Raw genomic sequence first — 16,020 nt, forward strand, 5'->3', positions numbered from 1 at the left:
CCTCCTCCACAATTTGCTTCGTAGAAGGGTTTATTTCAGGATAAAGGTTTAATTATCCAATGAAAAGTTTACTCTCCCTTCCTTGACTTTAATTACAAAGCTGGATAAAACAGGGAAATTGCGCCATATTTCTCCTTATCCAGAGATAAAAGAGTACATCTATTATATCTAGTCTGTGACCGTATCCTATACCTAGATACCTTTTTCATTTTCCTCATCCTTTCTATCAGGTTTTCCATACCTTTTTCATTTTCCTCATCCTTTCTATCAGGTTTTCCATACCTCTTTCATTTTCCTCATCCTTTCTATACCTCTTTTATTTTCCTTACTCTTTCTACCAGGGTTTTCATACCTCTTTTATTTTCCTCAACCCTTCTAGCGGATTTTACATACCTATTTTAATTTCCTCAACCTTTCTAACGGGGTTTTCATATCTATTTCCCTTTTCTTCTTCTTTTGCTATTAAGTTTTCCATACCTCTTTCATTTTCCTCAACCTTTTTACAAAGTTTTCCTAACCTTATCCTTTGTCCTAAAAATTCTTACGATTTCCTTTTTTTTTCTCCGTATTTGTCACTCTTATGAAGAAAACACATTTGAAACTTCAATTTCCGATTTTTAGAAAATATTCTCATCATGTTTGCCACATCGATGGTTAATTTGTCTGAATTTTATCGTACTTTTGATTTAATAAGTTCTTTTATTTTCATACCTGCCTTTTCCTTTAATAAAGTTTTTGAGAAGAAATTTATTTTTGCCTAGATCGACGAAGGTTTAAACTTAAAAAGGGTATCGTTCACAAACCACAACTCTTTTAATGAAGAATTCCTTAGAATTAAGTCGTCTGCACTCTCTTTCAAAAACCAGTATGTTTTCAACAAAGTCTTAATTAGCCTTTTGAAGTTTTATGCAAAGATAAAACTTTTTCAAATTATTCTGAACCGATATAAGTTTAAACCTGTTCTTTTTATCAATTATAACATTTAGGTTCCTACAGGGAATATATTAAAGATACATGTTCTATAAATATACAATACTAGCCTTAGAGGGCGCTTCGCGCCCATCTTCTAAATTAATTGTGAACATGTTCTCTTTGTGTACATCGTAAAACAAAACAAAAATAATTCGCGGATTTTCACAAAAAATTTCGTGGATTTTCAAAATTTTAAAAAATTTAATGACGATCGAATTTTGATTGAGACAAATATTTAAAATTTCAATCATTCATAAACCTTCCCTGGGGTCCCTAGATGTCCCACAAAAAATTTGGGCCCGATCGGTTCAGCCGTTTTGACGTTTATTGGATACAAACAGACAGACAGACAAGCCAAATTTATGTATAGATGAATCGTAAATTTTTGCCATTACATAAAGTAAAAACATAAGGTAAAAAAGGGTGAAAGGAATTGAGTCTTTGAACAAACTCTGATTTTCTAATACCTTTTTTTCCCACCTGATGGTGTAAACCTTTGATATTTCGAACTTAGATTTCTTCATCTAACAGAATTCATAGTTTGAAATATCTAAGGTCTACGGCATTGGATTACAAAGATATAGAGATTAGAAAATCATAGTTTGTGACAAAGACTCAATTCCTTTAAAGGAGCTCTTAGTTTTTCTTCCAAAGAGATACGTATTTGGAAAGTTCAAGAACTGGATAGATTATAAACAATAACAAAGATTATAACCAAGGCCGGACCAACATTTGTTGCGTAATAATGCTGTATTACAAGTTTTAGGGTTTTTGGATAATTAACAGTAAAATTTAAACAAACCCAATACTTCTCTTGCCTTGGTGTTTAATACAATCGCTTATTATGTTTGGTAAATAATATCCCGGACAAAGATAAACTGCGGAAATACTTACCACGGAAAGACAAGAGAAACTCCGGAATGTGCAGACTTCTGAAAAACAAACTACCGAAATCTGTCTTCTCTCAGAGCACAGTCCCCTAATCTATCCTTCTGCTGCTCTCGGCTCCCTAGTATTACCTAGCCGCAGCGCTCCAGGCGGTCGTCTGACTTTTTAAAAAGTTGTAAACTCCAAATTATCCTTTTCTTGTAGCGAAAAGTCAGCTTTTCCTCATTCTATCGCTGTTAAATGATTCAATTCCATTATACGCTTTTCACCCAATAGCCTTAAAAAAAGTTCGAGGCATCATTAAAAAATCCTAATTTATTTTAAAATGTCAAATCTAATTTCTTATTCCGATACATAGACAGTTTTGGATCCTATGTAGCCTCTTAGGCCACATATCAATATATTTGATATCAGAAATAGCTCTAATTAATGTATCGGGAGAAGGAAGGGAAATAATGGGTTTACTAGGGATCCCCGCTGAAATCTTTAAATAACCAGCACTATTTATTGACTGCAGCATGTTTGTGTCAACTTTTCAGACCGGTCCGACTTTAAACCGTCGCCAGGTTTTATCTTACCAAGCCACCATACTTTTTTCAACCGGCTTGGCAAAACGTGTTTAGCTTAATATTTGGGCGAATCTTAGTTCATGCACTAAAATCTATTCACAGTAGCTGTACTTAAATAATTACAATATTTCTCTATGAATAAATTTATCAGGCGGCTGTACATAAATAAGTACAATATATCTCTATGAATAAATATATCAGGTGGCTGTACATAAATAATTACAATATATCTCTATTAATAAATATATCAGGCGGCTGTACATAAATAATTACAATATAACTCTATGAATAAATATATCAGGTGGCTGTACATAAATAATTACAATATATCTCTTTGAATAAATATATCAGGCGGCTGTACATAAATAATTACAATATATCTCTATGAATAAATATATCAGGCGGCTGTACATAAACAATTACAATATATCTCTTTGAATAAAAATATCAGGCGGCTGTACATAAATAATTACAAAATATCTTTATGAATAAATATATCAGGCGGCTGTAGTGCACAAATGGTGGGAGTATACAGGTCGACCTGACCCAGGGGAGGAGGAGGTTGTTAACAGCCTCAAGAGATTAGTCACTTCAGGTTCATTATTTAAATTACAATTTACATTTTTACTTAGATTTCTGTAGAGAAAATGGATAAATCATCAAAAAAAAGAGCATAATGAGAACTTTTTGAATGAGTTGAACTGATTTTTAATGCACCCATTGCCACAATTGTAAAGTAGTTCAACTTCCTGTGCCTAGTTCATCTACTTCTTGCTAATCATTAGCTAATCTTTTTTAAAGTAATTTAAATGTGTGAAGATTTATGATTCATTCTTGGCATAAAAAACTCAATAAATATTTAAATATGAAAAAAATAAACAATCAAATTGTTGAGTATAAAAACGTTAATATAAAGATAATTTATATTATCTCTCAATTTAAGAACTTTTAATCTAATTTATAAACAAAATTCTCAAAAAAGTTTCAGAAAATAAGAAAAAAAATATTTATGCATTTTTCTTCTTAGATATAATGATTAATAAAACCAACCGCGTCCTAAATATAATAACACTAAAAACTGTATAGTTTTGACCCATCCGATGACCATTGGTAAAGCTGTTGCAAACTATACACCTAAAAGAAAGAAGGATTCCCCTAAGTCTGTTCATCTGGTTGGAACAGATACTCCAGAGGTGATTCTAGTTCTTGCATACAATGAGAATCAGAAAACTCTGGAATAAAAAGACGACTTAAAGACTTAAGTTTAGATTCAACATCGTCCAATTAACCTGAGCCACAGCAATTGTGCAGTGTAGACAGACTAATTCTACTTTATAATTTAATTTTAGAGCTACTATTTACCTTGTAACAAGTAACACATAAAATACACAGAAAGTGTTTAAGTGTAGTCTAAATATTCCACCGTTTTCTTACTGTAAAGAGATTTTATAATAGTTAAATCATTGTTTCTGTTCTCTCGACAGTTTTTATAAGTTTTGTATTTAAAAAGAGAAAATGATAACCTGCACAAATGGATATCAGACTAAAAGACAGTATTAAACAATTTAAAAGCATAATATTTTAAACATGTTAAATTAAGATAGGTCCGGAGAAAAATATACTAGAAGAAAATCTTCTATTTTTTAAATCATTTCCAACCATATTTTATACCGTTATAGAGACTTTGGATGTAATTTAATAGGCCTTGTCAGATTCACCAGGGTACCTTTTAAACATTCGTGAGAAAGATATAGCTATTTTCTAACAATTGTGTTCTCATTGTCCTGCAGCGTAGATCTGCTAGTTAGTTAGTAAACCTATCACAATGCAATTTTCAATTCTCAGAGAGAAAAACAAGGATATATCGTGATATATAAATTATACACTTTCTTTAATAATTAATGTATGTCTAACGTCAACATTATATATTTAGGCAACAATGGTGTATGCTGGTTTCTATGTTGAGATCTTGAACTGTAACCCCTTGAACCCGATCAAGTTGACGATGGTGTCCCCTAGCGCCGGGAACAGGCAGCTGGCCAAGGACTGTTCTCCCTCCAGTCCTATGCTTATACATGACAGGTTAGGATAGTTTAAATGGACTGTTCTCCCTCCAGTCCTATGCTTATACATGACAGGTTAGGATAGTTTAAATGGACTATTCAGTCCTATGCTAATACATGACAGGTTAGGATAGTTTAAATGGACTGTTCTCCCTCCAGTCCTATGCTTATACAGGACAGGTTCGGATAGTTTAAAGGGACAGTTCTCCCTCCAGAAGGACAAAAGATTTGTAGGACAAATGATTATAGGAAAAATTATTGTAGGACAATGCAAAGTTTTATTTCATATTGTAAAAAAAAACAATCCAATATTATATTCGTATTTCATTCACATAACAGCAATTCTCCAATAGTTTTATCTCCTAAAAATATTGATATAAAAGCTGAGACCTGTAGTAAAACCTATCAGGCAAATGTGAAAACAGCACACGAAAACGTTATTCTTGCTAAGCTTATTCTATGAAAATACTTTAAATTCTCAACACCGGCAGCCGTAGTACATTTGAATTTCCGAGCCGGGTCAACCTTTCCGCTCCCAGTTTGTACTGTATCGCCCGGACATTGGGTAAATAAAGCAGACACTCAATAGGACTAGCCGGTGCAACAAGGTTGACGCGGTCAGACTTTAGGTTGAATTTACTTTTACTAAAGGGTCAGAGGTGCGTGTCAAATCAAAATTATTGTTAAAATAAAAACATAGTAAATTTTTTTCCTCAATATTTACTCAATTTTAGTACAGAATTTGGTGATGGATTGGTCAATTATATTTATTTGAAACTTTTCCTAGGATTTTATTAGATTTTAGTTCGCATGCACTTATGTTGTCGTCACTTTTATTTTATTCTTTTTTAAACGTTTAAGTCGTACTTTACTTTTGCTCACTTCTATTATCTTTTTTTATATCATTATTCTCCTTTATTTTTGTGTTTTTTTCTTTTATTCTCTGAAAACTGATCTGCAGTGCCAGGCTCCATTGATCTTTATTTGTATATTTTCTATACAAAGGATAAGATGTGTATTGAATGGGATTGTGGAGAAATGACAGAATTTGGAATTTAGAATTTCAGAGGGAACATAAAGTTCAATGTATGTCATTATACGGTATATACACACAAATAAATTTATTGAATTTAACATAATGGAAAAGGTATTTCAAAATAATAAAAATGTTTGAGTTTGATACAGGGTTATCCACAAAGGATGAGGCTATTGTGACGACAATATAAATATATTAAACCTGGAAAGGCGTGCTTTCCGTGATCTATTAGGAATGTAGGACTGCTCAGAAACTGGTTTTATTGTAAATAAAAAGCAATTACAGGGTTACCCACAAAGGATGGTTCTGTGAAAACGACCTAAATAATACGATCCCCAGGTCAAATTAAGTTTAAATTCCGTACAATCGTCACTGAAGTCTCATCCTTTGTGGGTAATACTGTAGTAAACTATAATTCCACAGTTTTTCTCGTATTTTCCAGAAAACTCTTAGTTTACAAATTTTTGTCATTGTTTTGGATTAGACTGATTTGGCGAGGCACACGTACCTAATATATTACAGGAAAATGTAAACATAACCCCCTCACTCTCTTTAGATATTAATAAATCTACTGGCGATTCATTATGTTTTTAAATATTTTAAGCAGATTATGCGATATTGTTATGACAAATCACTACTTTAATGTATCAACTTGCAATACATTATGCATTAAATACTAAAACAAGTTAAGTAAAACGCATATTATGCGATATTGTTATGACAAACCACTACTTTAATGTATCGACTTGCAATACATTATGCTTTAAATACTTAAACAGGTTAAGTAAAACGCATATTATGCGATATTGTTATGGCAAATCACTACTGTAATGTATCAACTTGCAATACATTATGCTTTAAATTCTAAAACAAGTTAAGTAAAAGCAGATTATGCGATATTGTTATGACAAATCACTACTTTAATGTATCAACTTGCAATACATTATGCTTTAAATTCTAAAACAAGTTAAGTAAAACGCATTTTCTGTGATGTTATTATAAAAAATTAGTATTGCCTATTTTTACGATTTAAGCTAATTATATTTGTTAAGATGTAAGTTGACTGCATGGGACGGTCTGTACCATGATTTCTGGGAAAGGTAATTTTTTAAAAATGATTTGACATCATTGTGGAAAATTGATTTAAAATTATGTATTTTTAAATCATTATATTTGTATTATTGCAAAATTTAAAACGTTATAAATTCCAAGATTTAAATTCAAATATGTTTTGTCACAAAATAAATATTTCAGCGGATACAAAGTATCAATATTTTTTTTGTGAAAAAAAAAGATCAATCGTTTTCCTAATAATTCGTGATTGCCTAAATATCCAAACATTCGTTTTTAAAACCAATTCTATTGTAGTTAGATTCAAATTCTATTTTTAAATGGACTGTAGCCGTAATTTCAAGTGAACCTACGTGTAAAGATGGCATTGTACTTTAGGAAAGAAACTGAAAATGAAAATAAACAGTTTAAAGTAACAAAATAATTGATATCTATTTCATACTTGATCAGACAAAGCTTTCAGGGCTACCGCTGAAAATAGGTCATAGCCATCTTTGTATGGAGGTTCAGCTGAAATTACGTTTACAGTCCCTTTAATCTCAAACTAAAAAACTAAAAAAAAATCAAATAAATAATGTTTGTCCTTGTATTTTTTAAATTTATCTTTCATTTCCAATTTAAAATCCATCCAAGTTGCATTAAATAAAATACAGATTTCCATCAAATGGTTATTACGTATTGTATTGCACTCTTTAAAACATACTCCTTGTATAATAAGTCCGAAATAAAATACGAACTCTGTGACATCTTTTTTTGTTCAGATGTATTGCCTCTTTTGAAGAAAAAAATGTAGTGATTTTTAGAAAAATGATATTTATTTGCAAGCAAATAATGTTTTGTCATAAAATTTGATTTTATGACAAAGAGCATTTTCAATTCTATTCAATTCCCCTTTTCCAATTCCTTGTGCACCATATGCTCCAAACATAAATATACAACAAATATAAAGAATATTTCAACGATGTATATTTTCTTTAGATTTTATAAAAGTATTCTCAACAAAGAGAATACCCTAGTGTTGAATAAGTGCACTAGCTTATTGTATGAAGGGAGGTATAGGGTGTTCCATGAAGCATGGCAGTTGAGAGAAGATTTGAAGATCGTCTTGGAACGTGTGGCATAAATTCGTCAACCTTAATAAGTAACATTTTACTAGTACAATGCAATAATCCCAAAATATCCCGGGGTCCTGGTATGTATTTTTAAATGACGAATAAATGCCGCAAATTGTTTTAACGATCAAAAACGATGATCAAGTCTTTTCTCAACTGCAGTATTTATTGAAACACCCTGTATTTGATAGGAACAGGGGTGTCAGATACCGGGTGGACAGGAATTAAATTCTGAATGCATATTGCATTAATGCACATCCAAAGACCAAAAACCGTGGGAAATATTCTAAACATTTAATTTGTATTTCTAGATATTTCCAGACTAGGAATATTTCCTGTATTTCTAGATATGTCCAGACTAGGAAGATGGAACTAATATCCCTTGTATTTCTAGATATGTCCAGACTAGAAAGATGGAACTAATATCCCCTGTATTTCTAGATATGTCCAGACTAGGAAGATGGAACTAATATCCCCTGTATTTCTAGATATGTCCAGACTAGGAAGATGGAACTAATATCCCCTGTATTTCTAGATATGTCCAGACTAGGAAGATCCCCTGTATTTCTAGATATGTCCAGACTAGGAAGATGGAACTAATATCCCCTGTATTTCTAGATATGTCCAGACTAGGAAGATGGAACTAATATTCCCTGTATTTCCAGATATGTCCAGACTAGGAAGATGGAACTAATATTCCCTGTATTTCTAGATATGCCCAGACTAGGAAGATGGAACTAATATACCCTGTATTTCTAGATATGTCCAGACTAGGAAGATGGAACTAATATTCCCTGTATTTCCAGATATGTCCAGACTAGGAAGATGGAACGCCCTGAGATTGTTATGGCAATTCATCCCAGGTAACTACAATGAGACCCATAAATCTGTGGAATAGAATGACGACAACAAATCAATGAAAATAAATAGTTTTACCTGGAGGTTACAAAAACAACTTACGAAGTGAAATGGGTCTGTGTTTACTGTACAATTGCTATGTTTCCTGTTAATTGGTCTATTTCCAATAGCATCTTCAGTTAAAAAGTAGTTTTATCTATTCAACACTTTTATTGTTCCCTCTCAAATTCCTTCCAGAGTCTAAAACTAAAGAACGACAAGTTTTGACTTAAATTTTAAGTTCATGGTCAAATGCCACTTCTGACTTATTTTAACCCTGAACTTTAACCGTGAGGTTAAATATTTAACCCTGTGGTTAAATATTTAACTCGCCGAAATCGACGAGTTAAAATTTAAACACAGGGTTAAAATCTTGAAATCCTGCATTTTCCCTATTTGTCTATTATTCAATCATCATTCAGCTGAGAAAGTGGCATTCAACTTTACGATATATTTAAAAGTGAAAACCTTGTTCAAGAAATTTCACGTTTTAGATTAATTAATTTTTGCATGTAAACCCAAAAAACGGTTGTAACTCGAAATATGTTTTGTTTTCGGTTACGTAAATTTTAGATGGAAAAACGAAGATTTCTCAGTTATTGTTTCGTATAACATTACAATCAAGTCGGCGTCATATTCAATATTGTCAATAATTATTAAATTAAGGTTTTCAAAATATGGTAGAACTTATTTTGGTGATTTTAAATATGCCAAGAGATCATGATTTAATTTATTTGATAACATCAAAATTGTCTTTTGCAACCTTTATTTAAGAGAACCCCCTGTTTTTGGATAGCTTTTAATGATGAAAGACGACCTGTAAATCGTCTCCTAACTACCATGTTTAGTGGGACACCCTGTAGCTCCAGTTAGTAATTGTAATCGTTATTAAATGAAAGGGAAAGAACGAAATAAAAGGATTCAAAAAATCTTTAAATCACGTTGAAAGCTCTTTAAGATAAAGAAAAATGGTGAAATAAATATTAAATGAATCAAGTTGTAAACAAGAAGATAAAAAGGTAGTTTTGCACAAAAACATGGGAATCTTTAGCAGTCACAGCAGTAGGAGGAGTCCGTAAACAAAAACAAAGAAATAAAAACAGACTTGATTGCTATTTTGAAATTTTTAAAATAGATCTTAAATAAATCTAAAAATTTGATTAAGAATAGTTTTTATTTATTTAGAGAGTTGCATGATCGATTCACAACGGTGTCTTGTTCATGTCGGCTTCAGAAACAATAGAAAAACTGTCACAAATAAACATATTTTAATCTAGAAAAATCACAATATCTTCCACATTATTTATCAAACCATTGTTTATCGTTGTGAATCGAGCATGCTTCTCTTAACGTGGAGGGTTCACAACTTCACATTTGTTTTTGTACCCCACCACCCAGTCCTTGTTAAAGATGAAGATGTCCCTGTAGACGGTGTTCACCTGTTTCAACGAGGAGCAGTTTCTACAAGCACAAGATCGTCTTGATTATGTTTTTGCTAAATACGTCTTCAAGGTAATCAATCATAAAGGCTTTTGGTTGGGATAGCACTGAACTTGATATCCACAGCATAAACTTTTACATTGAAGGATTTAATTTTTTTACGGGGGTAACTGGGATTCATGATAACGGTCAAATGATAGATAGATTGCACTGCGCGCACCAGGAGAAAGGGAATTGATTTTTGAAGTAAATGAATGGATATATGTTTAGGGTTTAAACCCATGGGTATCTGGGTACTTGTTACTATCTGTTAATATATGTTTAGGGTTTGAATCCCTGGTTATCTGGGTACTTGTCACTATCTGTAAATATATGTTTAGGGTTTGAACCCCTGGGTATCTGGTAGCTTGTTACTATCTGTAAATATATGTTTAGGGTTTGAATCCCTGGGTATCTGGGTACTTTTTACTATCTGTTAATATATGTTTAGGGTTTGAATCCCTGGGTATCTGGGTACTTGTTACTATCTGTTAATATATGTTTAGGGATTGAATCCCTGGGTATCAGGAAATGTAAAACAAACTCCACATGATCCTAATATGGTTTGGGCTAGTAACCAATACATTATTGTATTCCAGGTAAAAACAAAAATTAAAAACAAAATTTTATTAGAAAAAATTAAAAGATCAGAGTGAAATTTCAAATCACTCTTTTACATGACTTCCAAAAACAATTAACACTTGTAACACTTTCATCCTAGAAAATATAAAAAAATGTCTTTTTTTCAAATCTTTTTATAACTACGGGAAGCCCAAGCAAGAAAAATACTGAGATTTAAAAAATCCAAAAAAAAACATTATCTATTGTTTTACAGCAGTTTTCAGATGAAAATAAAACTTTTTCTTGTTAAAAGACCGATTTGCCTCAAATCTTAATTTGGTAACTCGTTAGACGTTCTAAGCTTGGTTTGAAAACTTGTTTTGATCTCCTGCATGCCAAAGCTTGTTCCGTAAAAAGATAATTTACAGTTTGATCGAGTTTATATTGATGATAAGAATAATCAATAATGAAAGTGTATATTAAGTATTTTAAGAATGCAAATACTGAAAAAGATAATTTTATAAAAATGTAAATAATGATGAAAAATAAAATAAAAAATAAAATAAAAAATAAGATAAAAACGTTCAGATGTATTTTTATTTTGATAATAATGTCAATAATAATGATAAAAACATAGCATCAGATTAGCACCATTTACAGTATATTATGCGTTAGAAGAAAGTATAAAAATGAAATTATTGTTTAATATTGAAAGAAAACCGTGGAATAATTTTAGTTATTCACTGAAAGGCGCAGAACATCTTTATTTTGATAATAATGTCAATAATTATGATAAAAACATAACAGATAGCATTTTTAAATTAATAATAATATCAATGATAGTGATAAAAATGATTGTACAGGGACGAACTGTTGACATGAAAACGTTAACCCTGATCGAAGAACCAACAGAGGAGAACCTCGAGGATGCAGAGGCTGAGTTCGAGAGGCTTCTGGAGGAGAACCAGTAGGAGGAGGGGGGCACAACAGTAGAGGGTGGGGGGTGCAACAGTAGAGGGGGGGGGTGCATCATGTGAAAACTTGTAAACACGATGGCAATGTGCAAAATTTTAGATATTCATTTTGTCTGCTTTTTCTTCTTCCCCCTCAGTTTTATTTCATGCTAAATTTATGTCTCTTTTTCTTGAATTATCATAAAATAGTTTTCTTATTTTTAAACTTCTCCATTTTTCCCCATTTACTCGCATAATCTTTGACTTCTATGCTGAAATATCTTTAATTCTCATCTTATTAAATATAGTTGATTGTTAACCCTATTTGGCCTATTTGGACTAAATTTATATTTAGACTTACTTCCAGTCATTGGATTTCAACATTATATAGCTCTTTAGAAAGCCCATAACAAAAGCAATTGTTGCAAAGAAATTTTGCACAGATTTTTGCACGGACGCCTTGAAAGGGAATGTGTGAAATTTCAGTTTTTCTTGAATACACATTTAGGTTTTTAAAATTTTGCAAATTCTTTTGCACATTCGAATTTGCTGGGTCAAGGGTTTTTCAAAAATGTATCATTTGTTGCAATCTGTGCAATTTTTTTGCACATTTTTCGCTTTATAACTAGATTCGCTATAAATAGAGGGGCGCCAGTCAGTAAACCAGACGTCAGGCTAAATAGGGTTAAATATGGATATTTTTTTGAGACACTAGTTTCTTTCGCACGGTAATTTTCTTATTTAAAAATCAACAATAAAAATGAAATAAAAACAAAAATAAAGATATGCATTTCTGCCATTTTTATTTAAACCTTTTGTATGAATAAAAAAGTGTTTGAAACAGACTTTTACTGTATCATAATGTTTGAATTTATATAATAACGGAATAAAATATCTAACATCAGTTTTTTTACTATAGTAGCTAGTCATGTTGTGAGTCCAGTTTTCTCAATCTAGTGCAGGGGGTCCAGATCTCCGTATTTTAGTTCATTGAATTGTCTTAATATATGTTTTCGTATTTATTCAACTAAACATGTGTCTTAATGTTAAAATATATTTCTAAGTTTCAGTTAAAATAATAATTTATGAAGATTAGATAAGAAACACAAGCAAAATTGTATTTTATATGGTTTTGAATTTAAGATGTATATATTGAAAATAGTTTTCTTTTAAGGTTGAGGAAAGGAACTGCAGATAAAATTCGAATGACATTCTTCACTGATTTAATCGTTAACTTACTCCAGGCAGAATATTTTATAAATAAAAACCATATTCAACAACCTGCCATTTTCCTCTTTTTAAAAAAATGTCAACGCTAAATAATAGTTATGGAATGATTGTTTTAAAGGAATTGAGTTTTTGTCACAAATTCAAATTGTCTAATCCCTATATCTTTACAATCTGATGATGTAAACCTTAGATATTTCAAACCTAGATTATTTGGTCTGACAGAATTGATAGTTTGAAATATCAGAGGTCTGCGACATTGGGTAGCAAAGATAAAGAGGATAGAAAAGTAGAGTTTGTGACAAAAACTCAGTTCCTTTGTATGTCTATTTGGTTTAGACCTGATAAGTTAAATCAATATATATTAGACATGGCTATAAGTTTTACTATCTAGTTTAGACCTGATTACTAGTTAGATCTTGTTATAAACATATTTTATATATATCTCTTAAACTTACCAAGCATGTCTTTAAGCTTGAAAGTTTAAAACTGGATAAAAATGTTGAGATAGAAGAATGTAGGTGTTATCATAAAGAGTCGGATATTGAAGGGATTAGAGGATAATTTTACAAATCCAACCGTACTCCGGGTTAAACAGAAGGATATGACCTATCAGAAAGAATTCCAGAGTAACAGGACGATTAACACAGTGGAAGAAAACTGAAAGTGTTCAAGTTTAGATTTAGGAAACATGGTGCTTTAAGCTTATACAACATATCACATAGTTTCTACACTCGATTAGTTCATAGTTAGGTTAAAGTAGTTCCTTCAAGAATTAGATAATATTAACTTTATGGAGACTCTTTAAGGAATACATTTATAAAGCAAGTCAAATTAGCATGATTTTAAATTGTTATAATTTGTTAAACAAAAAAAAAGTTTTTACGTCTAGTAAATATCAATAGAATGGAGGAAAAGATGGATATTTTTGAGCTTACTGTCCCGTTGGAAACAAATATCAAAAATGCCAATGCTCAAAAGATGAACAAGTATGAACATTTTATCGCAGATATAACAACTAGGGATGTGTCTGTTCACCCTTTTGAAATCGGCTGAAGATATATCTCACTATCAAATAAAGCAAATCCAAAGAAACTCCATAAGTTCTGCAAACCCAGTGTTGGTTTCAAAGCAATGTGGGAAAATCTATTAAGCCTTGCAGTGCTGTCATCATACCACATTTTTAGAAAACGAAAAACGCTAGAATGGGACCAAGAAACTCCATTTCTAAAAATCACCTCTGAAAAACTAAACTATACTCATGCTAAAAGTCTTGTATCGCACCTGTTTCTAAACTTTTATATTGTTTAATGTAATGCTAAGATTGACTGTAAATGTTGTGCACTTTTAACCATGAAGTTTTAAATTTAAGTTTAACAAATACTAAGTTAAAATCATTAATGTGAATGTGTATGGTGATATTATATATATATACCACAGCATGTTAAAATCATTAATATGAATGTGAATAGTGATATTATATATATTTACTACAGCATGTTAAAATCAGTAATATGAATGTGAATAGTGATATCATATATATTTACTACAGCATGTTAAAATCATTAATATGAATGTTAATGGTGACATTATATATGTACTATACAGCATGTAAAATTACTAATATGAATGTAAATGGTGATATTATATATATGTACTGCAGCATGTTAAAATCATTAATATGAATGTAAATGTTGATAAACATATATATATTTTAGTTTTTAACTTCACATTTTTTTTTCAAAAAAAAAATATATATATATATATATATATATATATTGATACTGCTCTGTATTCGTATTCCCTGGAGCATCATTCGATAAATTCTTTATGTGTAATCCATACTTCTTGACTTGGTATATGTACATAATACACAGATATCCTCACAAATAAAAAGTAAAAATAAAAAACTGATTTTAATCAAATTATTTATCCCTTGCAATGAGAGACAGTGTATCAGAACCGGCGCAATGTAGAGTATGTCAATAGTGCACAACTGCTAAACGATCCAGCGCAATGTTGAGTATGTAAATAGTGCTAAACTGTTAAAAAAAGCGGAGCAATTTAGAGTATGTAAATAGTGCTAAACTGTCAAAAGAAGAGGCGCAAGAGTATGTAAATAGTGCTAAACTGTTAATAAGAACTAGCGCAATGTAAAGTATGTAAATAGTTTCTGTTACGCAACGTTTTCGTTACGTTCTGTTTTCGCTTGCCTCTGAATCCCCTGGAGTAAAGTTGTGAGGCTACGGACGGAGGAGAGTATGAGTCTGTACTTCAGCGAGGGGAGGAAGGCCAGCCACAACAATTTCTAGTCCGAGTCACATTCTCCTCATTTCCTCGTTCGAGCCACCTCTAAATCCTCGTCCTTTCAATATTATTTTTAAGAAGTGTCAGTCCTCCAAGATAAAAATATTTTTTAAGAATCGGTCCACGTTAATTAATTAATAAATATTGAATTTTAGTAAATCGAAAAAAATAGTGTCAATTGAATTGAAGTTTTCGAGTTCTGTGTCCTTAAAAATGTTCACCTTTTTACGCGCATTTTTAGATATTAATGGTGTAGATTGCCGCAAATAATTCCGATATAATAAATCTTTGATATTTCGTTTATTTATGATTAAATGTGTTTATATGTACGCTATACTTTTTTAAAAGTTTCTGTTGTAAAGTTTTTCGTTGTTATGAATGAAAGAATTGCGGTCAATCTTTTTAGATTTAACCGTGTATCCCACAACCAGAGCACAGATTTACTTGAGAAAAAGATCTAAAAGAAGTAGATTTGAGTCGAGAGTTTATGAGGTTCGTGAGAAGTTCCAATTAACTTAAGCAGAGCATGACTTGGTGTAATAACTCAAGGAGTATCTTGATATTTTGAGCCTGTTGATAATCTGACTTAGCAGTTTCGAAAATACTGTTCATCAATTCGAAATACTTTTAGTAAAACAAAATGTTCATATTTTTTCTACAACTCCCAAAGCTTTATTATTACTTTTAGGGACGTATAATCTAAGTAAAAACAAAAAAAAGATTTTTCAGAAATTAAAAGAAAACTAGTTCTGTCAGGGTTTTGCCAATTACTTCCAATGAGTTTTACACAAAGAGGTCTTTTAACATACAACACAGGATGTCCCTTGAAACATGACAGTAGAGAGACAATCTGAAGATCGTCTTTGATCTATGAAATAATTGACG

The 16,020-nt window shown here is 31.3% G+C and overlaps 1 protein-coding gene and 1 long non-coding RNA gene across 2 annotated transcripts; both read left to right on the forward strand.

Annotated features, from left to right (window-relative positions):
- Positions 1 to 179: 179 nt before the first annotated feature.
- On the forward strand, positions 180 to 8,595 carry LOC111716603 (putative protein MSS51 homolog, mitochondrial). Its single transcript, XM_023492079.1, has 6 exons — positions 180 to 230; positions 2,931 to 3,024; positions 3,516 to 3,622; positions 4,363 to 4,511; positions 6,581 to 6,628; positions 8,518 to 8,595. Exons 3-6 carry the CDS (start codon positions 3,530 to 3,532, stop codon positions 8,576 to 8,578), a joined length of 351 nt encoding a protein of 116 aa, XP_023347847.1. The 5' UTR covers positions 180 to 230; positions 2,931 to 3,024; positions 3,516 to 3,529; the 3' UTR covers positions 8,579 to 8,595.
- Positions 8,596 to 10,012: 1,417 nt separating this feature from the next.
- On the forward strand, positions 10,013 to 12,505 carry LOC111716572 (uncharacterized). The gene is made up of 3 exons (XR_002768535.1): positions 10,013 to 10,120; positions 10,594 to 10,686; positions 11,512 to 12,505. It is a non-coding gene; the product is annotated as an uncharacterized LOC111716572 (long non-coding RNA).
- Positions 12,506 to 16,020: the final 3,515 nt, after the last annotated feature.

Source organism: Eurytemora carolleeae, unplaced genomic scaffold (assembly GCF_000591075.1).
Source record: "Eurytemora carolleeae unplaced genomic scaffold, Eaff_2.0 scaffold1, whole genome shotgun sequence".
NCBI classification, from domain to species: Eukaryota; Metazoa; Arthropoda; class Copepoda; order Calanoida; family Temoridae; genus Eurytemora; species Eurytemora carolleeae.

Excerpts from the sequence above, each read along its gene's own strand:
- LOC111716603 (XM_023492079.1), top strand. The coding sequence starts at position 3,530 with ATGACCATTGGTAAAGCTGTTGCAAACTATACACCTAAAAGAAAGAAG. Across the intron at positions 4,512-6,580 it reads CCTATGCTTATACATGACAG|ATGTAAGTTGACTGCATGGG; the intron begins GTTAGGATAGTT and ends ATATTTGTTAAG. Across the intron at positions 6,629-8,517 it reads TACCATGATTTCTGGGAAAG|ATATGTCCAGACTAGGAAGA; the intron begins GTAATTTTTTAA and ends CTGTATTTCCAG.